The sequence below is a fragment of the Cinclus cinclus genome, chromosome 5 (assembly GCF_963662255.1).
Source record: "Cinclus cinclus chromosome 5, bCinCin1.1, whole genome shotgun sequence".
In the NCBI taxonomy this organism is placed as follows: domain Eukaryota; kingdom Metazoa; phylum Chordata; class Aves; order Passeriformes; family Cinclidae; genus Cinclus; species Cinclus cinclus.
Window position 1 is genome coordinate 26345192 of NC_085050.1, and position 27101 is coordinate 26372292.

General features: G+C 38.9%; 1 protein-coding gene across 2 annotated transcripts; it reads right to left on the minus strand.

The window, feature by feature from the left end:
- Positions 1-234: 234 nt before the first annotated feature.
- USP46 (ubiquitin specific peptidase 46) lies at positions 235-27004 on the minus strand. Of its 2 annotated transcripts, XM_062493512.1 has the most exons (10): positions 24648-24662; positions 21003-21032; positions 15039-15119; positions 14080-14293; positions 11539-11768; positions 8118-8194; positions 2641-2724; positions 2153-2350; positions 1439-1517; positions 235-498 (listed from the first exon to the last, which is right to left on the minus strand). In XM_062493512.1, exons 1-10 carry the CDS (start codon positions 24660-24662, stop codon positions 397-399), a joined length of 1110 nt encoding a protein of 369 aa, XP_062349496.1. In that variant the 3' UTR covers positions 235-396. The 2 variants fall into 2 exon arrangements, with proteins under 2 accessions (XP_062349496.1, XP_062349495.1); XM_062493511.1 differs by lacking the exons at positions 21003-21032; positions 24648-24662 and adding an exon at positions 26924-27004.
- Between the last annotated feature and the right edge of the window lie 97 nt (positions 27005-27101).

Sequence of the window (27101 nt, forward strand, 5' to 3'; positions counted from 1 at the left end):
TATAAAGTTTTAAATAATTTTGCCCTACATGTAATGAACACTTTCATATAAAATACCACTCTAGCTGGATTGGGTTTAACAGTTGACATCCAAATCTTATTATCTGTAAATGTTAGTCCATATAAATTCCACTAAAATCTGACTTCAATTAGCTCTTCAATCAGACTTTAAAACTACAAACAACCCCCAGTGCCCCCCCCCCCAAAAAAAAAAAACCAACAGAATTCTGAATGTCAAAAATGGACAGTTATAGTCAACATCACATGGACCACTGAATAGGAGACACTATTGTTGTTCAACCACCTGAGATGTGGTCTGTGTAGAAGTCAGTTCAGGGGAGCCATCACCTTCTTTTGCGTGCAGCATCTTTGTGTGCAATTATCAGAGTTTGCCAAGTCACTCTCTTGACTGATAGAATAAAATATAGCCAGATTCTGAATTTTTTGATATATCAGAGGTCAGACCATAGAATTCTTCAATAGCTTGAGCATCTATTTTCTGCAAAATAAATATTTTTAATATGTTGTTAGATAAATACCAAACACAGATTAAATGACTGTATGAACAGAAAAGACAAATAATTTGTTTAGAGGTAGCAATTAGCAAATTCTGTTAGCAATTTAAGCAGTGAAAGGGTAAAGATCAGGGGCTGAGCCTTGCTGATCTCACTCATGAAAGCCACAGGGATGTTTCTATCACTGAAGCTAACTGAGGCTTTTCCCAGTAACAGAGAGACTCCTTGGAATGCAGTGACAAACACCATTTAAGCACATAAATGTGACCATGTGATCCCATCTTTCCCAATTTTTCAGAAATCTTCTTCCAGACTTGCCCCATGCAGCATCCCAGTGCTTACCTTTCTTACCTCTTGGGAAAACAGACTTGAAACCTGAGTTTTGCCAGGATGCCACAATGGCATAAAGGGTTTGCGTAAGACTGAATTTCAGAATGCTTGGACAGAATCTGCAATAGCTGTGGGACAGATTCCACTCTAGTCTACATTCAGGCAATCCCAGATCAACAACACAATTCAGACTTTCTTGTAACTTCCCTATCCAAAAATGAAAATTCTACAGCAAAGATAGCTTTACCTAGTTCAATTTTACCAAGTGATAAGGTTTGAATGAATTAAATTGATTTTGTGAGATACAGAAAACCTTCAAAATTAAACTCTTAAAGTCTGGTACTAAAAACATTTGATGTTGCTATGAAATACAAAAAACCCTCTGACACTGGCAGAGCACAAGTTACAGGATTAATAATTTTGTTCGCAACCTTCCCTCCTAAGAGAGTTGAAATAAACATTACAACCAAACTGTGGCTTTGCAGACTGGTAATCTCTACCCAGTTCTGGATCAGAATTTTAACCCCAAATAGGGAAGAAAACATTCATACAAAAGTTGTGCTCATGCACATGTATGACCTTCATCATACTGACCTCTACAATGTCATCATCAAACAAGAGCCAAAATCCATGACTTTTCACAATAGTAATGTAATGCCCCCGATTCGGTCCACTAGAAAGCAAAACAAAACCCCAAAATATTAGAATATACTACTGAGTCCATTTTGATAAGTCATATTTCTTTATGCATGCTGAATTATAACTAAATGTCCTGAAAATCGTGGTAAATCCACCTGTGGTAGTACACTAGACATTTAGTCCTTTCACCTTTTCATTTTAACTTCTTGCAAAGCTAATCAACTGAAAGGTAGAAGTGTTTTCATCTGTGTCAGGACCATTTAGCAAATTATCCTACAGAACAAATACTTTTAAAACTTTTAGAACTAAGTATAGGGGGGAAAATTGACCAAGGTGATTTGTTGTGGGGCCTACACGATGAGAGCCTTTGGCCCTCACAGAGTCCTGGCTCCCAGCTTTTTTAAGGGGTCTTACGAAGAACAAAGTAGTTTCATCAACTTGAACCAAACTTGCGACTTGTGGAGACCCGAGACGTTATTTCTTAAGCAAGTACTGACTTCCTACAAGGGAGGCTGGCTGAATGGTTCAGCCCAAGACACGTGCAGGTCTGTGCAGCAGCAGCAGCAGCCTTTAAGCCCTGCCTCCCACTCTCCCCACATTTTGTCAGGGACAGCTCTGCCCTTGGCAAACATCTGGCAACGGCTTGTGATACCCATGGAAGTCCATTACCTTCCACAGTGAACAACAACAGCTACCAAGTCGTACATCCGATCCAGGTTGACGGCATCGCCGGATGTGTTGAAGAGCCGTAACTCCAGAGGAAACACTACCCGGTAAGATAGCTTCGTGTACCTGTGCAACTGCTCCATGTACTTGAATCTCTTGAGGTGCAAGGCAAGAATCATGGGCAGTTTTTTCACTCTCATCCTGCAAAACCAGTAAGAACACGTATGATAAACACCTGACAAGTTCAAAGCCGTTCTCTCTTCCCTTCATAAGCAAATGTCTGCATTATAAAAGCACTTTGTAAGTAACAATAGTCAACTAGAAGTAGCCTCTAGATTAAGACATATGCCTTTAAATCTGCCTGCAGGTTCTCTGGTCCTCACAGAGAATGTATTTTGGATGTTCCTAGGTATTTAAACAAAATAAATATCAAGGAGCAAGTTTGCCAGAGGCCAGGAGGGTCATGGTGAAAGAGCCTGCTCTTTGCTCACCTCTTTTGTGCCTCTTGCTTACTGCAGCAAGTTTCACAGTAGTATTTCTGTTCGCTGCACAGCGTCTCTGTGTTACTGAAATCTCTGTAAAGAAATATAAGCATCAGTTCTTTAAGGACATGAATACATTTGCCCCATTAGGGCTGATGAACTGGAAGCCAAAAGACACACAGGACGAAATCTTCACCCATTCCAGCTTTCTAAAGCATCTGAAGCAAATGTATTGGGGTTTGCAGATGGAATTAGGGTATCTGGCTGTATGACAAGTTATATTAGGAGCTGAGGCTTTCTATATAATACAAATGAAAGGTCCAGTGTCTCAAAATGGGACCTATTTCTGGTCTCTCACATAAAGGGGCTGCCCAGACTTGGGTATAATCACTCAACCCATTCTGTTTCTTTTCAAATTATTTGCAGAATGAAGCAGCTTTAAATGCAGTTTTGCCATTCCCAAATATCTCACATTTCATGGTGTTCTTCCATAAGAAAAGTTTGAATCCTATTTCTGGTCTCTCACATAAAGGGGCTGCCCAGACTTGGGTATAATCACTCAACCCATTCTGTTTCTTTTCAAATTATTTGCAGAATGAAGCAGCTTTAAATGCAGTTTTGCCATTCCCAAATATCTCACATTTCATGGTGTTCTTCCATAAGAAAAGTTTGAATCCTTTTTCAAAGGAGAAATAAATTGAACTTAGTTTCCTGCATCCTCCAACCTTTTGAACAGTTACCCAGAAGTTTTTGGATTATACTCTTTTTGTTTTCTAAAAAAAAAAAAAAAAAAAGGAAAGATGCAGCTGGTATAGAAAATTTTGTAAATCCTGATCAAGTAAATACACTTGGAGATATTTCTGGACTGAGCTTTTGAAGTAGCAAAGGCAGTGGTTTGATAGCATCTCTCAGTTCACAGAAAAGATCTGCTGGAAGTCACAGTGCTGATATGCTTTGGAGCAGAATTTTACATACCTAACACCACTTAACTGCAAAAAAACCCGCAGCAATTATTTTTGCCACCTCTTGTGTTACATTGCAGCTGAGCAGGTATTTTGAGAACTGTGAATGCAGATATAAGCACCTATCTTCCATTTGAAACACATGGGTTTTCCTGAGACTTTGGGCCTTACGTAGATATAGCAGAATTCCAGGACTGTTGAATTGAGTGCCCCTACCTCGTACCTGACAGGTTTCTGAACTCCAGGCAAATTCAGACCCGTTCAGACCCAGATAAATTCCCTTCTACCATTGCAATTCACATTCATGGAGGCTGAATGCACGCTGTCTGCAGCTTCAGCCTGCTCTCACAGCACCTGAATTGTCTTACAAGGCAGAGGGAGGATTCTGGATGATTATCTCTTCCTGACAATTCCACTACAGGGGTAGGTGAGAGAGATGAAGGGGATAGATAGGGGATAGATATCAGAGGCTAATTACATTACTTCATAAAAGTTTAAGGTTGACAGAGCATGACAAAGAAGCACTTCATATGACTGCATAATGTTTTTAATAACTGAGAATACTTTTACTGATTTACTTTCTTTATAAGGTCTTAACATTGACGAGAGAGTGCTGAAATTTAGGAAGAAAATACGTCTTTTTGAAAGGCGTTGCAGCTAAACCTTGATCATAAGCATTATTTTTTATCTAAAAGAAAATAAAGCAGTATCACTGGGAAGGATTTGCTTCAGTGGTAAACACTGATCTCAATGCCTAACTTCACATTTGAATTTAAGCACAAAATTAACTGAATTCAGTCAATTTCTCTGAAAAACACAGTAACTTTTCAGGGAATCATAACTGAAGAGCTGCAACTTTAGAAAATAATAAAGACGAGTTATATGTGCAGGGAACATAAAACTCAGTCAAATGTGTCTGTGAAAAGTTTTAGGTTGGCTGTTAAGAGTCTGATGTTTATTTTCAAAGCCTACAGTCTCAATTTTTTTTTTCTTTTCAAAAGCAAACAAATTTGGGGAATGTATTAGTTTTCTTCCCATTTCAAAGCGAAGCAAGCAAATAATGTTTTTCTAACATGAAGAAACGTGCAGATGGTAGAAATTTGATAGGTATTGGTTTGTTCTATGCCAGGTGTCTCAGGAAAGTTCATTAAACCCGAAGAGTTTCTGAATTCCTTTTAAAATGTTATTCTAGTTATTCTGATGCTATTAATATCTATTATTAGTATTATTAGTAGTAGCAGTAGTATTTATTTTTTATTTATTAGTAGTATTATGGTATCTTTTATTAGTAATATTAAACAAAAATGCTTCACTGAAAAAATGGTCAGGCACTGAAATCACTGCAACTTCAGTAACTCTTTCAGCAACTGAGAGTTTTCAGCATGGCACTTGTAACAGATATTAAAAACAGCAGGTCACTGACTGGAGCTCACAAAGGCTGATGGGCAAGAGCCACAGCCTTGCAGAACTCTTCTCTAGACCTGCAAAGCAAGTTTCAAGATATGCCTAGCTGTCTCCTATTCCATTAATAGTCCAATCTGCATTCTGCTTATATGTTATTTCAGCAAGAAAAAGAAATTTTGAAATGCACCTGCTCAAGATGCACCATCGCTGACCCTGTGGTTCCACAGCCTCTCTGCTACAGTGTGAAAGCAGCTTTCCATTATTCGTATGCATAAATAACATTAATTTCGTGTTTTAAGAGATGAGAGAATTATTGGTGCAATATAAATTGTTACACAAGTCAGGATCAAACTGACTGGTAAATTTTGCAACTCCTAGTGGAAATAAAAGCAATGGATATATACAATATTTCTTATTGAACTTTTATTGCTTCAGGCTCAGCTGTCCCTCCTGTGGGCTTAGACTATGCCAGAGGCTTGTATTCTTTCTGTTCTTAGGACGTCTTGAGCATACAATGAACTTCCACATTTTGAAAAACTACAGAAATAAAATAACATTCATCTAGAGTGGTAAAGAGATACATTATACTTAAATGTTATCTTGCGCAGTTTTTCTGCATTTTACCTTCTAAATACAGCAGCCCTTAAAGATATTAAGACACAGAAAAGCAGTTCTTTCAAAAAAAGGAAACAGCAAAGATTCCAAAAAAGGCAGTAACTTGGAAGCTCCTATTGAAAGAAACCACAAAAGCACTTACATTTTGCATAAAAATGCACAATACCAGACAGCAAAGAGAGGAAATCCATATTCTAACTGTATGTCTGTCTTCTAAACAGAGGCAGAAATGTTGCCAACATAAAACACAATCAGAATAGATGAGAGATGATAACTCTCCTCCTGCTCCATCTGTAAATAGTGGCTGGTACCAACCCCCCCCCCCCCCCCCCCCCGCCCCCAAGAAAAGAAAAATTGGGATTTTGCTTTCCTTTATTTCCAAAAGGAGCAATGGGTAAACTTCAAAATGCATGTCATGCTGCTGGAGTAAAGGCACTACACTGGAATGCATAAAGAGACTTAGGGCATCCATTCCTCTCAGGGCTGTATAGATCTCTGTTGGAATATTATGCCTTGTTCTAGACAGCAGCACTTCAAGAAAGGCAGAGTTCAAGAGAGAGGTCTAATTGGAGAGAAAGCTGAAGAGCAATGAACATGTGTAGAAACCCAGAGAAGACAGCCTGAGAAGGAGAAGTTGAATGACCTTAGGCTGTTTAAATTAAAAAAAAAAAAACAACCAAAACTGATTATTCTTTTTGTAAAAGGCTACTGGTAAGGGGAATGAGGGCAACCCCTGGTTTACATCTAGAGTACACAGCTCAAGTAGAAACAGGCTTGAACTGAAACAACAAAGATTCATATTGCACAGCAGGAAAAACTTATTAGTAGTAATAAACAGGAAGGAGTGGGATAGACAATTAAGATAATACTGCTAAAAAGATCTTCTGGAACAGGATGGATAAGCATCCTCTGTGACATGAAGGTAGGGGCTGAGCTCTTTGGAGTCACTTTCCACCATTCACTTGTTGGTTGCAGTTGTGCAGATGCAGTTCTTCCACATCCTAAGCCACAGCCACTGTCTGTTCAGTAGAAGAAGTGCTATTGGTATTCTTACTCTGCCTTTACATAAAATGGCCATTCCCAACAAAACATTTCCAAGAAGATAAAATATCAAGAATGCGAATAAAAAAATGGAGAAAGCTGAAGGACAGATGGTAACTTCTATACAGCAGCGGTTTCTAATATGTTCATCAGACTCTGCTGTAAGAAAATGTCAGAGCTCAGTCTCCAGTACCACAGAACCAAATAACTCAGATGAGAAAGGACCTCAAAAGGCACTGCAGCGTCCTCGCAGCTCAGTGGGATTTCAAAGTGACTTTGAGCACCATAGGGAAAGGTAAGCAATACTGGCAAGTTCAGGGTTGCCACTCCAGTGAAGAACTCAAAAGTGTGCAAACAAAACCTGTAGTAACAGCAATGATTCAGCTGGTGGTTACTGTGAAGAGGCAAAGAGACCGCAGGAGAAAAACAGAGAGTGCATTGCTTCCCAAAGCCTTTCTTTGGTTTGCTCTCTTATTGCAGGGGGGCTAATTAATGCAGCGTGGACTGCCTGAGGGCTAAGGACTGCTACAGTATTCTATGGGAGACTGAACAGCAGCTGAGGAGGAAAAACAATTACATTATAACAGAAGTTACTTGGTACAGGTGTGTATTGACAGAGAAGTCACTGCTTTCTGATTCGGGAAATAGCACCTCACATCCTTCTCTTTCTGTAACTCTCACCTTGGGATGACACTCCAGGAAATCCCTCCTAGGCATTCCAGAATAACTGATAAATGCAATTTTAACCTTGATAGCAATTTTGGAGTTGGAAGGAATTTGACCAGTTGATAATCATTACCTTAGAACAGCAACATATTGTCTTGAGTATAGGTAGTGGTTTACTGTATTAATGTCAAAACTCTGGACATTTTAAATCACTCAGAACAATCACCCATGTAAGACTGAAATTTTTTTTTGATGTCTAGAGTTTTTAAGTTAAGAATATACTAGGAGAAGAACAGAAACTTAGAATAAAAGACTTCACATAATTTTACGATGAGACACGGAGTAAGAAATTTCTGATAACAAAATAGACTTTTGAAGTATTTTGCCCTCTGCAGACTCTAGCACTCATTCTGAAAAACGCACACTTCCCTTTCAATATGCATATATAAATGCTAATCAACAAAGCACTTGTGTAGGAGCTTGAAGATAAGTACATTTGAATCTCTGAAGCCAATTATTATTCTGCAGCAATTCTTCCAGACAACAATGCAATCAGTTATTTTCCCTGAAAGCCGATTTATTTTCCTCTTTCAAAGACGTACATTGAAAGAGAAAGTGAGTAAAGCAAAGTACATTAATGTATATTTTGTTATTAGAGAAAACATCCAGTTTAAAGTCTTTTTCTCCTGCTGAGGGTAAGTTCAAATCTAAATGTTATTCTACTTTTCTTTTCTATACCTACTGGACCTGAAACATCTAGCAGTTAGAGCTGTCTGCCAAAAAGATGCATTCATTTACCTTAGACAGTGTGTAATCGATGTGTTCTGCTCCACATCAACAGAAAGGTCAAGAAAATCTTCATCTTTGCTACTGACCTGTTGCAAAAGACATACGTGTAAAACAGATATGCCAGACATCGAAATGCTGTTTATATCTTTAGCAAATGCTAAAGAGATTTATTTCTGCAGAAATTGCTCTTACATAAAAATAATTAATTTTAATGCTTTATTTTTTTTTTTTTAGTTCAGCGTGATATTTATTAGTAATTCTACCAATCCAGCTTTCATATAATTTCACTTCTGTCTATTCCACTTATCCAATCCCACCAAGCATGGGCCATTAATGACATCCTGCTGCTCAGTAAAGGTGAACCACCCTCCCCAGTATTATCTGGGATTGGTGCATTACGTACGTTGCCTTGTTATGTAACACCGTCTCCTTTCTTTTTTTATCAGAAATTTGTTTACCCTTTGCATAACACATCACAATATACATTCAGATTTTATTCTTACATAATTGTTTCCACTATTAAGGATGCAACAAAGATAATTTCCAAATATGTTTTTGTCACAAACATCATACTGAACCACGTTGCCCTTTCTCTTCAATGAGTATTGAAAAGGTTGAAACAGCTGCATTTCCCCATTGGTATTGTTTCTAGTCAATATTTTGATTAAAAAAATGTAAAAGATTCAACATAAAAATGGCTCAGTGATAATGAATTTTGCAAAATAATTTTGGTACTGCCAATCTTTTTTTCTTTTCAGACAGAACAAGGGGAGAGTTTTTATTTTAAAAATTTAAGTCCAAATATTTTCAGAATGGCAGATCACCTTTTTTTGCATTGAAAATTATTTTTCTCTAAAAGTGTTTAATCTCAAAGGCAAAGTAATGTTTATATAAAAAAAAAATCCAAATAGCTAATTCCTGTAATACTTCAACTGAGTCTAAAGACTGCAGAATTACTTACTGCATAAGAATTCAGTCATATTCATAACAAATTTTAAAATAAAATGTTGCATGAACAGCCCGTATTTTGCCTCCTATGACTGCACGTCCTTAGAATAGCTAAATCAGATGGGAGGATAGTGAAGTCCAAATCAAGGACTTCTGTGAGGGGATGAATCCACTGTTCTCGCAGAAGTCCCCCATGCTCAGATTTTTGCAATTCTGTGGGTGTGACAGCTATCTGCCACCTTGAGCTCATATTTGTCTTATGTCAGGGATCCTATAAGCTTGGTGAATGCAGCCCCTACCAGACCTGGATGCAGACGAACACCTTTGGCTGGATTCATTTTGATATTATCAAAGACGTACAGAGTCATAATGCATACCCAGCTGAAATGAGCAGCAGTTCTCCAAACAAAAATCCTCCCTGAGACATGATTTGAGACCCACAGAGGACAGGAAACCACAAAACTGGCAGCAATCAACTGCTGTATAAATATACAGCTAAAATTTGAAAGATAAAGCAACAAAGCTTCAGAGAACATTTTGTCTCTACAGCTGGAACTAGAGTCAGACACACTGAGTATCACGAGAATTAAACACTTGAGAAAGTCCTTGGCAAGTACAGTGCTTCATCTGCATGCCTCAAAGAAGCTAGGAATTCTGTTATTGATCTCTGCACATCAAATATTTACTGGAAGAGAAGATGAGCTACTTGGAGCTAGAATAATACAGACTAAAACTAAAGGTAGCCGGAAAACCAGATTCAAACTGCACTCTTTGTAAGTGAGGATAAAAACTGCTGAAATCTGAATGATTCTTCATGTACTACTTACGGATATTTTAGCAAAGGAGTAACTTTTAATCCGTTTTACTATTTTTCTAAGATTTCAAGTTACACTAATGCAAGGAAAACAAACTGGAAAAATATCCTGAGAAGTATACAGTATTTCTGTATTCAGAGGAAGTTACAGACAAGCTACATTTTCCATAAAGCTTCATCACTTTGAGTTGCAAGTAGGGAATTGTGCAGTTATGCTGTTACCAAAGGACACATCCTCACTTCACCAGAATTATGTCACAGCTATTTAGAGAAGCTTGTCAGTTAAAAAATAATTCTAACCTTTCACTTATTTTAACTTACTATCACACTAGGTTTTATAATTGAAATAGATTAAAGAATTAATTTCAGTATCTCTCTCGTGTTCACTTATACAAGCTTGTTCCAAACTTGCTCCAACATTTTTTTTTCATGTTGACTATCACTGCATCTCTTCTCCTTGCCATTCTCCTCTGACCAAGTCCCTGGAAAATCTTCTGTATTTTCTGGGAATATAGAGCTATTATTTATGATTAGAAATATTAGACTATGTTCTTTTACACACCTGGTAGGACCTGGGTAGAGTTTACATCACCAAAATTCAGTTGTCTAAACCTCAGCTTGCTGTCTGAAGATACCTTCTCTATGCACCTTCTCCCACCTTAATGCAGCTAATCCAAAGTTTTCTTTGAGGAAGCCCATAGCAGCAGCATTGATCTGAGTAAAAGTACAAACTTTTTAGGCCAGACCAGTTTGTTGGCCCAGTTCTCAGCATTGCTGCACCAACAATTGCAACAGCTGAGTAAACACCACGGAGCCAGGACGAGCTGTGTGCAACAAGACACCCCACACTGCTAAAAGCTTTGTTTCATGAAAGAGCCTAGAGACAGATGGGAGAGGGTTTCCTGCAAAAGCTCCTCCATAATCTCCATCATCTGCAGGAGTTGAGAAAACTGGTTCGTCCTTGATGACTATCAACTTTGCTTTACCAGGCAAATGTTAGGTGATGTTAATTCCAACCTTTCTGGAAGGTCAGTGTCACTGTTCTCCCAAAGGAGATTTTCTTCCTGTCTGTGTTACTCTTTCATGCAACCTCATAGGAACAATGAAAAAAAAAAGTATTTCTTTTCTCTTTCAACAGAAGTATATGTTTGAAAAAGACAGTAATCAATAGGAGACTTGCAACATTCTCCCAAATGAAGTTAATTGTTACTTATAGCCCAAACATAAGAGATTTCAAACTGACATCATCCTCTAGAAAATATTAGGGAGATAATAGAAAACAGTTTGTTAATAATGAACCCTCTGCATACCCCTCAGATACTTGTAATGGAATTTACACAAATTCATCTTAATATTTCACTTATTATACGAATATGATGTGAATACCTTCTCTCTAAGTTACAATGATAAGGAAAGGCATTAATTCACTAGCAAGGATTTTAACTGTAGAGATATGTTTTAGAACAGCAAAACCTGGCAGAGATCAGCCAAGTAACGCTTAGAAAAATAAATTTTTAGAAAAGAATATACTCACTTCAAGAAGTAAATTCTACAGGAATATCCACAATTTTCAGATGTCTGAAAAGATTCACATATTTATATATACAAAACGTATCTATCTATTAATAAACAACAACCAACAACAAAAAAATCTATCCCAATGCTTACGGTTTCACAGTTCAAACATCTAGTTTCGTTAGTCAGTGTTCCCTGAAAAATCTCATGCACCCAGGTGAGTTCTTGTTTATTGTTCTCTTCAGCTTCATTCATGTTGCCATTTTTCAGTTTCCCATTTTGCTTTTCCTGTTTCTTCTCCTCTTGCAAAATGTCTGCAATGGTGTTGAGCAGGTAATTTAAAAACTCATGTGCATCCTGCTGCATGTAGTTGTCAAAGAGATCTGCGAAGAACAGAGTCAAGATTTGTACAGCTGAATATCCTTTCCTCCAAGAAAGGTTTTTCTTTTTGTTTTTTCCAAGTACTTGTACTGGCCCTTGCTCAGCAAAGCATTTGGAATCATCCCAAAGAACAGTTTTGCAGCCAGTCACCTGGCTTCAGTGAAGCCACTTTGGGGGAAAGCTTAATCTCAACTAACTTTATCTGTCTAGAGAATTACACCCATTGGAGTTGGTTGTGGAGGCTCCCATTAGAGTCAATGAAGAAGGCAAAAGTGCGACTCATCCTAAATTAATTCCTTACACTAAACACTTACTGCCTAACTTTAGTCAGCACTGACTTCCACAAACATAGTCCAAGTCCCTCAGACACTTGGGAACATCGCAGAGCTTTGACAGTAAGCCACGTGGCTGGGAACAGTGAGCCACTGGATGCTGCCACCTACTCGTGCACTGTGCTCAGGATGGAGTTACCTTTCCTCACAGTAGCCCACAGGGTGCTGTGCTTTGTAGATGTGGCTAAAATGGTGGTGATGACGAACCAGTGTTTCAGCTGATGCTGAGCAGCACTCACGTAGCATCAAGGCTGCTCCTCCAACCCTCATCCTGCCTAAAGGCTGGTAGTCTGGGTGTCAAAGAGGTTGGGAGGGGGACATAGGTGAGGCAGCTGACCCAAACTGGCCAAAGTCATATTTTATGCCACGTGACATCATGTTCATCGCCAGAATCTAAGAGAAAGATGGGCAGGTTTTCATCATTAAGATATATCTCTTCCAAACAAACTTCTACACATGCCACGGCCCTACGTCCCAGGTAGCAGCAGGAAATCATTTGTTGATAGGAGGTAGAGAAAAAATCTCCCTTGGTCTTCCTTTGTTTCTGCATGTAAATTTTGGCGCTCATTACTATTATTATTATTATTGTTATTGCTATTATTTATTATTATTCTTTATTAGTATTATTAAACTACTCTGATCTCAACTCATGAGGTTTTTTTCCTCTTATCTTCTCCCCTGCCCTGCTGAGACAAGGAGTGACAGACAGGCTTGGTGGGCACCTGGCAGCCAGTCAAGGTGAACTCATTTCAAGTAGTAATAATAACACCATCTAACAAAGCTCACTTTTCACACACAAGTCTGATGAAAAAAGACTTGTCCTGTTTAATACAAAATGCTTGCAGGAAGAGGAGAAAATACCTCAGTGGTGAATTAGTACAGACTTCTCCAGTAAAGGCTTAAGTTGCTCACCATGTCAAAGAAAAAAGAATATGTTTTCCCAGAAAAGTGTATTTTTATCCCTCTGCTCCTGAAAAAAGTTCATGTGGATTTCCCCAGAAAATATTGTACAGAACCTTTGGCTTTGTAGTGTCTAGCCTGGACACATAAGCTGGGTAATACACACTGACTCTGGCCCTAATTTAAAAAAGCTGAAAACGTAAGATGCAGTCTTTACAAGTGATCCCCAACAGTGTGGGGGCATTTATCACTAGATGACTCAGAGCTAACTTTTTCATGATTTCAAATGTCTGCTCTGAAATGAACAGTCTGCCCATTTATGTGCTGTCACCGGGAAGCAATTTCTTCCAGGTGTTTGACTCATACTTTGTCTCTTCATTCAAAGCCCCTCTGTTTCTAAGCCTACCATCCACACCAATATGAATCCAGGCCAAAATGGAGCTGTGACAAGCTTCTCTATCTCAAGATGCTCCTCACACCCCTGAGACAGAACTCCTAAAAGATCAGGTAGGTATATGCTGCCAACTCAATGGTCAACTCAATGCCAACTCAAAAGGGGTCTGACGATGCTTCACAAAGTAAGACTGCATCCACCACTTCCAAGAACCAGTGCAGCAGCTGATGTGTAGTGGATTGAGCACCCCACACGTTCCTTATCCTCCAGGGTGTTCTGGAGTTGGTGCCTGCAGCTTTCCCAGGTCACACAGTTTCTATACTGCCAGCTGCCCTCAGTGTTCCTTTCTGCCACACTCCACAAAAAAAAAAAAAAAAAAAAATTAAAAATTACAGCAGTGTCACCCTATTCCCAGCCCTAGCTCACTCTACAGTAAGGTCTGCCTCCCCACACTGTGAAAACATCACTAATTCACACACCTCTGGGAGGTTGAAATCTGGTATGGGTTATTTCAAGCAAAACATCATACACACAGATACTAAAATAATAGCACACCCCACAAAGTGCTAAAAGAAATTTACAAATCTAACCTGTATTTCTGATTAATATGATCACATTGCTCAATATTTATTTATACTTTTTTGATCAATGCATGAATACCTTAGAGGATTTCAGTTTTACACTTACCATTCTCTTTTCGTAACCTTGATATGAACTTCTTTGGTGGAATAACTCCAACTTTTTTCTTCTGAGTAGCAATACTGTGGAAAAGATCTGCCAGGCAAGTCAAGAGGTTTTCCTTCTTTTTCTGTTGGGCCTTGTATGATAATACATTTTCCCGAAATGGCCGGCAAAAATACAATGCCTGCAGCACGGAGTTACAGTAGCAGGTGTTCCCAAACTGCCATGCAAAATGAAGAACAAGCTTAATCCCTGTGCATCACAACAAAACTAGCTGTTCATTCAAATTCTGACTCCTGTCACTGTCACAAAGCAGCCATTTCGCCAGGTAGTTGCAGTTGCACACACACCATGACTCTTCACAGAAAGAAGGAAGGTGCTCTAAATTAACGTGGATACAAAGTAAAGGTTTCCACTTGTAAGAGAAACATTTATTGCATTGGATTTAATTAAGTTTATTTCCATATCTGGGAAATCTCTATTTTACTTCTCAGTAGCAGAATGACTAATGTTTTCAATGGAAAAAATTACTGTATCAATATAATTTCTATGGGAACAAACAAGTGATTAAACACTCTTCTCGCTCATTTTCTCCTTGGTCAAATAAAAAAGCTCCTCCTAAGAGTCCCCAGTGCAGAATGCTGTACCTAAACTTGTACATACTGTCATCACTTCCTCCCTCCTAGTTCACAGCTAAAATAGACTTTTAATTTTATTTAAGTGTATGTTCTAATCCCTGGAGATATTCATAGAATTGTTCTCTCTGGGGGTGTATGAAGCCATCTTCAAACATCTGATACAGTTTTGCAATCCTCTTTGCTTAAAATTGCAACATGAGCAGCACTTAAAAAAAAAAAAAAGACAATCCTGCATTAGAATAACATTGATAGGAGCAGGGGAGAGAGGAAAACAAAACAAAACCAAGGAACAAAGCAAATTTCAAGTAGCATCAACATGGTACTTACATTGACCAATCCAAAGTAGTGTTCATTGATTGGAAACTGCTCTGGGCCAATGTCTTTTTCCAGAGCAGAGGCATTGGTGCCCTATGAAAAAAAAAAAAAAAAAAAAAAAAAGAAAAAAAAGAGTCAAAACACAAACCAGACCCCTCCCAAAAAGAAAAGAAAACAAAAACACATTAAAAAGGAAGATATTATTTAGAATATTAAGATTCTAAAGTAAAATTATGGACAGTATCAAGATAGAAAATAATTATTTCTTTTATTTCTTTCTTTTGCTTTCTTATTTCTTTCTGCAAGCTAACTCTGTCTTACTGATAGTCAATCAAAACAGCCTCATGAGCCACTAAAGACATTAGCATATCTGGATAGTGGAGCTGGCCTGGCATGGACTCTCTAGCAATAGATTACTAGAACTGAGCAGGTCACAGCAGTTGTTCTTCCCACACCCACCTCCCCCTTATTCTTACTGCATATGTGCTCATCTGCATTCCATTACTCTCCTGTCTCATAAAGACGACAGCTGATCTTAAGTACAACCTTAAAAACCAGTTCCTAGATGGAAGCCAGGTTTTCTAAACACTACTGAAACTCCTCTGAATCCCTCGTAATTAACCATCAGCCAGTAACAGTACTTGGGCTTCAGACTGGCAGCAGATGCTAAAGGAAGTGTAACGTACCTGTCGTTTTGTTCTACCTAACATTAAAGAGCGCATAAATCCAACAAACGCTGTTAGATCTCTTAGTCACTGCCCTAGTGTGGCAAGTTATGGTCAGCTGGATCTTCACTCCAACACCAAAGTTGTTTAGGTAATGGCTGTCTGTAAGTACAACCACTAATTTGGTATCTTACCTGTTGTTTTGCTAATTAGAATGCCCATTTTTGAACCAGCTTAAATTACTTAGCAAGTAAGGTAGAATGCTGCCAAAGCAAATGTCATCACTCCTATACCCATTATAAGCCTGGCTCCCATTCTCTGACGCTCTCGCTTGAGATACTTGCAGACGTTGACGAGTTCCCCTCTCACTGTCTCTTCTCAATGCTGAACAGGCCCAGCTCCTTCAGCCCTTCCTCACAAGAGAGCTGCTCCTATCCCTTAATCATCTTTGTTGCTCCCCACTGGACCCGGTCCAGGAGCTCCATGCTTCTCTTGTCCCGAGGAGCCCAGAACTGGACACAGAACTCCTGATGTGACCCCACCAGGGCTGAGCAGAGATCACCTCCCTGCTGGCAATGCTCTTCCCAATGTTCTCCAGGACACCACTGGCCTTCTCATCCCCGTGGCTGGCTCACGGACAGTTTGCTGTCCAGCAGAACCCGAGGTCCTTCCCTGGACAGCTGCTTTCCAGCAGGTCAGTCCCCAGCCTGTGCTGGTGCAGGGGGTTACTCCTCCCCAGGTGCAGGACCCTGCACTTGCCTTCACTGAATTTCCTCTCTGCCCATCTCTCCAGCCTGCTGAGCCCCTTCTGAAGGGCTGCACAGCACTCAGGGGTATTGGCTGCTCCTCCCAGCTTTGTGTCATCAGTGAACTTGCTGCTCTTTCATCCAGGTCATTAAAGAGTAAGTTAAAGAATTCCCAATATTGAATGGTGGGGGACACAAGTGTCAGGCCTCCAACCAGACCCTATGTCACTGACAGCGCCTCTCTGGGGTCAGCCAGTTCTCAATCCACCTCACTGTCCACGCATCCAGTCCTCATTTCTTGAATGTGCCTATGAGGACAAGGTGAGAGACAGTGTTGAAAGCCTTGGTGAAGTCAAGGTAGACATTTGCTCAGACTTCATCAGCTAAAATTTTCAAAGTAACTGGTAATCAGATTTAGAATTCTCATGTCCCTTCCCCATCTTCTCCCCAAGGCTACATTTCCATTTCCTCACTGCAACTACCATCACCACTGCTTGCCAAATTAGATTATTATTTCATGCCAATTCATTAAAAGATTTAGTCAACAGAATTAGCAATGTGATACTCAGCACAGATGTTCTTTGAGAATTTGCAAGCCTTGAAAGTAAAACATCTCCTATAAGTTGGCAGGTTCCAGAAAAACTTCAAAGATTTCATATTTCACATTGTCTTCTCAGATCTTTTTTTCATTCTCTCTCTTTCTCTTACCGAGTTCATTGCTCAGACCAAGTGTATGTTACTTCCCAGAAAATCCCTTTGAGACTGAAGTGCTTTACAAGCCCAAGTCTTCATGAGAAGCTTTATAAGGGATATAATGCTCTCACCAGACTCTGCTAAGCCTTGGTGAGAAACTTGGAAAAAAAGATTGATTGATACAAAGCAATTATTGGCTACTGTTCAACAGAGATGGCAGTGTTATAATTATGCAAGTCTCACATGAAGATTAGTTTCATTGCTAGGAAAGCCAGCCTTGCCAAAGATGCACATATTCAGCAAAGCATCCCAAGAGGGAAGAAACTGATAAATATTTGCCTACCTGATACTAGCAGGGAAGCAAACAGCCAATGTTACCCTCAAAACCTTGTTTGATACAAGAGAAACATGACTACAGAAGATTAATGCAGCTTCTGAGGAAAAACATCTTCATATTAATACTCATTGTACAGCATTCGGATCAAAGCAAAGGTTTTCTTTGAATACACTTTTAACACTACAATCAAGTTCCCTAAAAGAAAAATGAAATGCGTGTTTTTCAAGTTTTGTAGGGAGTATTCTCCACACTGAAACGAATTCTCTCTCTACAGTTCATGGAAAATACTATCTCTAAAAAGCAATCTCCTACTGTTTCATAAACTACAGGTTAGTGCATTCTGCTACACAAATACAATGCGAGTCCTCTGCTGGCTATTTGCTCCTGCATTACTAATTTGCTTTTCCTCCAGGGTTAGGGTTTCTTACTTCAGAGCATGCCGCATGGTTTGACAAACCCTTTCTCGTACCTAAATCTTCTTGTAAATATTGTGAGAAAAGCAAGAATCGGGATTTACCAAACAAAATTGTCACTGAAAACCAAACAAATTCATAATCTATGCCAACCAATCTTCATACATAAACTCTACATTGTATGGAAATTTCCAAAGTACCTGCTGTTGAAAAAAACACATGCTTAGTAACATCTCATTAGGAGTAGGGCCTTCTTGTACCAAAGGCAATTTCAGTCTGATTTATTCTGAGTTCTCCCAGAAGATACTGTTGTATTCATTGAAAAAGAAGTCTAGGAACATGGGTAAGAAGCACAGAGAACTGACGCTTCAAAGAAGGATATATTCCTTATATGGAGAAAAAAAAATATAGATAGGCTACTTAGTAAAACTCAAACCGTGTCACATTGCATTGAAATTACTTGTTTTGCATATGAAGTCTCCTCAATAAGCAGCTGACATGAGGACAGAAGCAGGACATTTTTCCAAGAAAGTATACAAGAAACTGTTCACCCAATCCAGGTTTAGACTGGAAAAAATATATTATTAGGGATATGTTAAAGGTGGTTCAGAATTCAGTTTAAATCAAGCACATCAAATGGAAAACATATTAGTTGGTCTACTGATGTTAATCTACAGCAAACATCAACCGTGACTATTTAACATGGTTTTCAGCATGTTTGTGTTTGCTCTCACTCCCAGCAAGTCATTTTGATTACCTCTACAGTGAAAACCTGCTCAGACATTTTAGTTCAACCGCACTCTATGGTTTCATAAATGCTTCAGCAAGGAGAAATATCCTACCACAGCTGAATCTGCTGTAGTTCTATAAAAATGAGAAGGACCAGCAGCGTAGCTACAGAGCCTGAAATGAGGAGAGGCTGCGTAAGTCAACGGAGTGGGGTTTGGGAGTATTAAATAAAGTCACATCAGAGAACAGAGACAGTAAAGGAGACTGGCTCCTTCTTAAAAGAATACAGCAGTGAAGGAAACACAGTGGAGGGACTATGGTATGCAGATCTTATGCAAGTGAGAACTAGGTCAGTGTGGAAACTCCTACTATGTATTCTGTGGTGTTGGAACCTTGACTTCTCAGTTTTAATACTTAATTCAACAATCAGTATTCAGCCCTCTTGAAATTGCAAAGACATACAGCTGGAGACACAGCCAAGCACAGGTCAATTCTGGCCAAGATTTTTGCCACAGCGTGGCTCCAAAAAGATTCAGCCCATATGACCTAAATTTTTTCCCTTTGTTATTTTGCCCTAGACTTTCTGAAGAATTAGACTGCTGGTTTTAATTTCGGTTGAAATTTATGATAATGTTGCTAAGAGTTTGATTTGTGCTTTGCATCACATGAAACAGACTAGGTAAAAAAAAACCCTGCTGTTCCTTTGCACTTTAGCATATATATACATATATATAAACCAACTTCAGGATAAAAAAGAAGTCATCAGATTAGTTCATTAAATGACATGTAGCTAAGTAACATAAATACAATTATTCTACGGAAGATGAGAAATTTGACAAGAGTTAATATGAAAGATAGTGTCAACAGAAGACAGCAATTCAGACTAAACTTTGTGCTGTGAGCTATAAAAAGAGCTATAAAATGGCACTAACTTTCTAGAAATATACATGTGTTCAATTTAAAGTAAATGAGCACCATAAAGAAATTAGGAATTTTCACAAGCCACCTCTTAAGTGGGTATCACTGAATAAACAGAAACACAGTATGAAAAACAAAATTAATTAAATTTTTCTTTGTACAGAAAAATACACCTGTAAAAAGACCAAAAAAAAAAAAACCACATAAAAATTGAGTAATTAAAACGGAAACTTAAATACACAAAGAGCAAAAAATCAGTGAAGAAAGATGGCTGGTCCATGACAAAAGGTTTTGGAACATATACATTCATAGATTAGATTTCTTTTTTTTTTTTTTTAAGTATTCAGGGAAAGTGAGAGCAACACAATAGTTTCCTGAAGGGAGAAACTGAAGACTTAAGACTAACTAATGGTGATGTTTGGACTGGTAGCAGAGAAATTAGAGTAAAAATAGAAACGGCTTCAGGGCTAGGCAGCCTGAGTTTAAGGATTTTGGAAGGCACAGCACATGGAAGGGAAGGAAAAAAGAAGATAAAGAAAGATGAGGAAAGCCTCCCAGCCAACAAACGGCAGTGATGGACAACTCAAAAGAGAGGAGGCAAGTGTAAATAAAACCCGAAATTAGCTCCCAGAAGCAACACAGAGAAATCAAGAGTAAAAGGAGAACTAGCAATAACACAGCATGCAGCATACATGGACTTTGGCTATTCTCAGGAACAATCTCAATTTTCAGAGAGTTATGGTGAGTAAGTGAAATAGCCAAACAAGCCTTCTTAAAAACTCATGGATATTAAATGCCAGACCTGGAGCATTTCTGTAAGTTTTAAAAGTCTAAGTCCCACAAGATGGTTGAATTTGACCAGATTAGCTCTCTCTTCATTCTGTGAAGAAATGCCTTTTTTCTTTTTTTTTTTTTTTTTTTTTTTTGCCACAAAGAGAAAGAGAAAAATGACAATTCTATGAAAACACAGAGGGGATCATAGTAAACAGCAAAAGAACCTTGACTGACTGAAAAGCCACTGTGTATTCAAATTTTTTTAGGAAAGATTTGCTTTAATCAAAATGCATCCAAATAAATTATTTTTGTGTGTTTTTTCCAAAGAGTCTTCCGATCACTAAGGGAAATTATAAGAGCTTGAAAGGAGAGGCCTTTTTTGTTGCTGGGTACACTAAAATATCTCTATTTACAGATCTAAGTATCACATATACCACAAATAACTCCAGCCCTTTATTGTGTGGTTTCCAAGAAACAAATTAAAATTGCAAGACCTGAAATCCTGAAACACTTAAAACCTTGGACAAATTTTTTAAGGTACTCAGTCTTACATAGCTGTTAAAATTGGTTTTCTCAAGGCACAAAGCAACCAAGTGCTGCAAGTGAGATTCCAGCAAAGTATTGCAAGTCCAGCGTCTATATCCATAAGTAATTTCTTTTTAAATTGACCTTTAAACTTTCCAGGATTAGACAGCTTTTACCAAACTGCAACTCAATATTCTCTTGTGAGTCTGTCTGTATTCCCAGCTTAATTGTTCTTGGATTAGTGGCACCCAGGCTCTTGCTAGAAGAAATAGCAAAGCCATTGGTTTTGGCCAGTTTCCTTCCTCGGAACACATGGCCTCAAGATGGTCTCATGAGCCAAAATGAAACGAAGATTTGCTTACAAACGATTAACTTCTTCAGTAACATTTTTGTCTAGACCACCTAGACTGCATGTGCGGTGCCTCAGGGCATTTTAAAAGCAAGGCACCTAAACTTCATCACAGCTGCACCAGCTGGAATACTCTGATAACCTGGAGACAGAAGTAGGAATATATTCATTATATCTCCATACAAGGTGAGTAACGAGGGCGCAGCTATGTTGCAGGGCAGGTTTAGAATTTAAAACAAAACAAAACAAAACAAAAAAAACAACCCACAAACAGTATTTTTCTTTTTGAGAAATCCTCTAAGGAGCTGAGACAAATGCAAGATTCTGTGCATGGAGAGAACAACCACCACGTACAAAATGGGAAACAGCTGACTAAGGCAGTAGTGTTTTAGAAAAGAAGGAAAGAAAAGGGAAGTCTCTGTGTAGTGTAAGATGAATAAGCCCCAGATACGCAGTTTTATTTAAAAAAAAAAAAATCCCTAAAACCACAGCAACAAATGTTGACAACATAATAAATTCTTGCAGGTGGTAGGTGACAAAGATCTTAAAGTAACTTTCCCATTTAACTTGTCAGTGGTAAGTTGTCAACTTACATCCAGGTTTGGGTGCTTGGTTTCAAGGAAGATAAAGGTAACTGGAAAGAATCCAAAAGAAGCCAGTCAAAATGGAAAACTCAACTCTAGAGAAAAGTGACCTATAAAAAAGGGTCAAATGGGGTTGTGTTGCATTAGACAGAAAAGGCTGCATAATGCAGGAAAAGGCATGACGGTATTTTCAAGTCTACAGTTTGTTGCACAAAGGAACTAGTCTGTTCTTGGTCTCAGCAATGGACAGGATGAGAAGTACCAAGCTCAAATTACTGTAATGTAGATTCCAGTCAGACATTAGGAAATGTTATGTAGTTCCTATCATTGGAAATCTCCAACTCTGGCTGACCTACATCAGAAATAACACAGGTTTATAATATTCAGTGGACGATTAGAGATTTTATTGTCCTATGATATTTTATATACAGCTGTCACAAGACCATTCATTGTGAAATCAAAAAATCAAATTAAATAACTGAAACATGCAATATCCAGTAATGGCTGCTTTGAAACTCTTAGTCCAACAGCCTTTTGTGCAAGGGCTGAGCACACCCAAGAACATGCTGACAGTGGGGATGCTTCTTTCCCAGAAGCACTGATGTCCTGGGGTGCTAAGTACATAGGGTACGTAAAGGTAAGTGTATCTACAAAGCGGCCAAGCAAGGGCAGTTTCTGAGGCTAAAGGAAGCTCAGCAGAAGAGAACTGGCTGACTGGTTCTCTGACTGGTTCTCTGACTGGCCAGGACTTAAGACTCCACAGGCTGCAGCTCTTCAAATCCATCAGAACCTCACCTCCTATGTGGCACTTGCCCACCACTCACAGTTCATCAGGACCCAGAGTCTGCTTTTAATATCATCTTCCACAACACAGATTCACTCAGCCTTGCTGAGCTGTAACTAAGAGGTTCCATGATCGAGGTGTTTAGCATAACCACTGGTTTACTCTTTAATTCAGCAATATGAAGCCAAAGACAACAAGCATCTAAAAGAAACACTCTGTCCACTACACACTGTGTTCATTAATTATCCTTTTGTGCTTACTTTCTAAACAGCTGGTAAGTACATAATAATCACTTTAGCCATTACAAGGTATTCATGCAAGACAAGCTTCAGCCATCACTTGAGGTTATACTTTGGGAATGACATATTAGGATGCTTCTCGTTTAGCATATACCCCTCTAGCCAATAAAAAATGTCTTTTGCGGACTTCGTTCATCTTTTGACAAAATGCACACTTTCTGTCTGTTAGTCAAGTACCCATTAGTCAGCCACACCCTCAAGTTTCTCATTACTTCAGAAAGTTATTCCAATTATTAGACTTCATATTCTCCATACTTTTCATACTTTTGTTTCTGTATTCTACATGTCATATTGAAATGGTGAACTCTTGAGCCTATGTTTCTAAAACTGCATTGCTTGAACTCTCTAATCTTATCAGATATAAAAATTTATTTTCCTTTATCAATCTAAATATGCCTTCAGACAGCTGGGTTTTTTTTGTCTGGCATGCATTATTTTGCCTTTATCTGTATTTATGGAAAGATATACAAGACATGAAGAAATGTACACTGCAGGTCGTCCAAATTAACAATCCAGTTGAAAATCATAGTTATCAATTCTGTATCCGAATAATATTCTTATGATTCCTGTATGAAACACGATTTTAGTATTTTCGCAGCATTAAAATTGTAGGGGGTTTTTTTATAAAGCATTTTACAAATCTGTTTGCAGTTTGAATCTTCATTCTGCCATTGCCCTGTATTCAAACAAATCCTGCAATGAGTCTCTAAAATGATGCTATTAAATAAACAAAAAAAAAGCCAACATTTATTATTTGTTTCCTGGATGTAGAGACTCCTAGGCTTGTATGTTTTTTCTCTACAACCAGTTTCTAGGAGGCTTAGGAACTCTTTGTTTGTTTGTTTGTTTGTTTATTTAAAAGTGAAAGCTGCAATTCACAGGTGTTCACGTAATTCCTGATGAATTGTGTAAATGTTTTCATGCAGAAAACCAGCTATTTTTCTGAAACTTGTAACTGGACTAGGAGAAGAAAGAGTAACTGGACTAGGAGAAGAAAGAGTAACATGAAACACCAAAATTAATCCAAGGAGCTGCAACTATTTTTTCCAAATGACATCTATACAACAACTACCAGGAATAAGATGGTATCTCAGATGATACCTTGTATCAGAGAAATCCAAACGTGTTTAGATTATTCCGTTTATTAATTGTCGGAATGCTATGAAGTTCTAATTGGAATATTTGAAATGCTATTACAAAATCATGAAAGGGGGGCAATTAATACCTGTTCTCAACAGAATTCTAAAAGAGAGAAATATGGTACACAGAGCTTGTTAGCTGGATCAGTATAAATCCATGTCAATACATTCTGAAATGGTTAGATGTCCTTCACTGCAAAGAACAGCAATATCCCTAGGCCACAGCTGCAGCATGAGCTTAACTCAGAACTCAAGGCTGTACCTAAAGCTCATCAACAGAGAAACACGCTGCAGAGGATTTCAGTAAGCATGAAATGCCAGCATGCCTGTCTACCTTTGAACCAGCATTTGGTACTTGAGTCATTGGGTTATTGCACAGAAACAATAACCACGGAAAATGACAGATAGCATTGTGGGGGCTACATCACATCCCCAGTTGGTGCCTGCAGCCTACAAGTGTTAGGAGGAACTGGCTGCTGGCATTCCCTCAAATAGAGTTTTTCCCATGTATCTTATCCTTCTTCACGTAAAAGATGACAGCTGCCTATTGTACACATCCCTCAGTGGCGAACACGGCGCGCAGACGGAGTGAATGAGCTTTTGCAGGGGCTGAAGGGCAGGTACATTGAACATCCTGGGGACTAGACCTACCTGCTCAGTGAACACGACCATCACATCCATATAAGAATCCCACTGATTCCTTCAGGTTCAGCTGCCTTCATCCCCTCCACCCATCCAGAACAAGTTTTAGCTCTTAGCTCTCATGAAGCAAATCAGTGAATAATGACTAGAACTACTGCCATTATTATAAATTAGGGTAGAAAAATGGTAAAGGACTACAGAGGAATTTTGTTTAATTCTCAAAAGTTGTGCATTTGAATATTTACTACAAGTAAATGTGCCAAGTGGCAACTTCCCCCGCCAAATATTTTTTTCTTACTGGCTAGCTCCTACTGTGTCTGTCTCAGCATGTGAGAGCTTATCCAGCAAATATATAGTACTAAGTATCTTTAGCAAGTGAGTTAAATACTGTCCCTGTCTTTCTGCTTCACTACACTTGTTCTGATCCTTCCTGATCAACAATCAGGAATACCAATCTCTCCCATCTTCAGGAGATCAAAATTACAGCCCAAGATGCCAAATATCAGGCAGTCAACTTAATAGCAAACATATATCCAAAAATGCTGGCTAGCAAGGTTTTTTAATTAATTCAGTTAAATTTCAGTATCCTTCTCCCTTCAGGACATGACACAAAACATTGGAAAAACACATACAGTAAACTTTGTCAAGTAAGGACTACCACTGAAAACATAATCTAAGTTGCCTTCAGGGAGGGACAAGTATTTCAGGACCAATTGTTGCCTCAGTTTCTCTTCCCCTACTCCCCCGTCACTCCTGAAAATCACCCAGACAACATCATTAGGATTTTGGGTTTTGTTCTGTTTTTTTTTTTCCCCAAAAACCCTCTGCAAACACTGTAAGTGGAATGGGAAAAAATAAAGACCAGAACACCCCTTTTTTTTTTTTAATTACTGAGTTCAACCAGGTTAAAAAACTTAGAAACCTACCAGTATGTAGCATTACATAGAAAAACATACTATATTACCTAAGAACTACACTGCTATTTCCTAGTCCACAAATTCTCAGTAGTTCAGTTTTTGATCACTATATTATAATGCAGGAACAAGGTCTGGGAGTCAGCATCTCAGCATCTTTCTAGATAGACTTCTACAGATGTCCTAAATCAAACTAGCACTGCAAATATTTAGGTTTCAAAAAGGCAAAAGGATTACTTTTATACCTCTAGCCTTCTGGAAGATTGTCATAGCTCCTTCTACAGATCACTGGGTTCAAGTCCATCACCTCATCAGAGTGGACACATTTTTGGAGGAGCCATAATGCAGTGTTGCCAACATTTGCAAGAATTTGTATTTCTCTTACAGCCCCAAACTCCTGTAGCTGTCTGGAAACTCCATTGTTTTTGCCTAAAAGAACTTTGAGTCCTTGAAGGTTATCCAGAAAAAACAACATGCAACCAACACAACACATCGTCTCTAAAAGCCAAGTACACAGACCTCAAGGAATATGTAGCCTTAAAACACCATTGACATTAAATTGACTGCACCTTCTGTCACAGTACCATGAGCTAGAGTTGCCTTGAAGTATGAATCCTTGTATGATTTTTCTGCTTGGGGCTCTCCTTCTTCCCTTTGGTCTCTCCATCTCTCAGATGCTACTTTTGCAGGATATACTGGCAACGACAGCTGAGCAGCACACCATTACAACAACCTCACGAGCTCTGCTGTGAATCTGTTCAGTCTTTGGGAGAAGCATGCTGCATACAAGTGCATCTGTCCGAAGCACATGAAAAAAATCAGAGTTCCTAGTACTTTATGCCAAGGTCTTACATCCACCTATGAGTGTCCAGCTCCCCTTCATGTGGTGCTCTTTCATACAGTTTGCAAGGCATCACATCCACCATTAATCAGCAGTAAAAACTGGAGCCTGCCTCAGAGAGAAGCTAAGTGCACCAGGGCTTTCTCCTCAGTCCCGTACCATTTCCTGAACCTCTCTCAGCAGTATTTGTGGCTCACTGGACTGGCAATCATTAAGAATAATTAAAAGTTCAGAAAACCAGTTACTGTTGGTGAAGAAAGGTGAGCACTCAGGTTACTGTACCTCAAATCTGGATTTTGTATTAATTCTTTTAGCCCCAGAACGAACTCGCCCTCTCTGCATTTCAGAGCAGGCATTTCAAACGGAGGACTGAGGTTCAAATCAAAACTATGCATGGGATTTCCCAGGCATCTCATTTGCAGCAAAAGAGCAATCCCACGTTAAGTGGAAGTGTGGACACGTGGAAGGGGAGCAGGCTTGCAATGTGCACTCCTTCACTGAGACCCCGCAGGAGCCAGGACTCTGGGGCTGTGCCGTTGCCTTACCCTAGAGACAGGCTCCACTCTCCAGGGCAGATGAATGGTATGTGTGGCATTAGCAGCACAAGGCATGCTGGGGCACCACATGGAGGGAAGCTGGCAACTGTGTGTAGCTGCTCTTGAAGAACCTGGAAATAAGGGTGAAAAATACAGACTAAAAAACCAAAATGAAGAAAAACGGGAT

Coding starts and splice junctions, on each gene's coding strand:
- USP46 (XM_062493511.1), bottom strand. CDS start 27,004: ATGTGGTGCCCCAGCATGCCTTGTGCTGCTAATGCCACACATACCATT. Junction 8,195..11,538: donor GATGTTTGAACTGTGAAACC/GTAAGCATTGGG, acceptor CTTTTGCAACAG/GTCAGTAGCAAAGATGAAGA. Junction 1,518..2,152: donor GTTGTTGTTCACTGTGGAAG/GTAATGGACTTC, acceptor TTTGCTTTCTAG/TGGACCGAATCGGGGGCATT.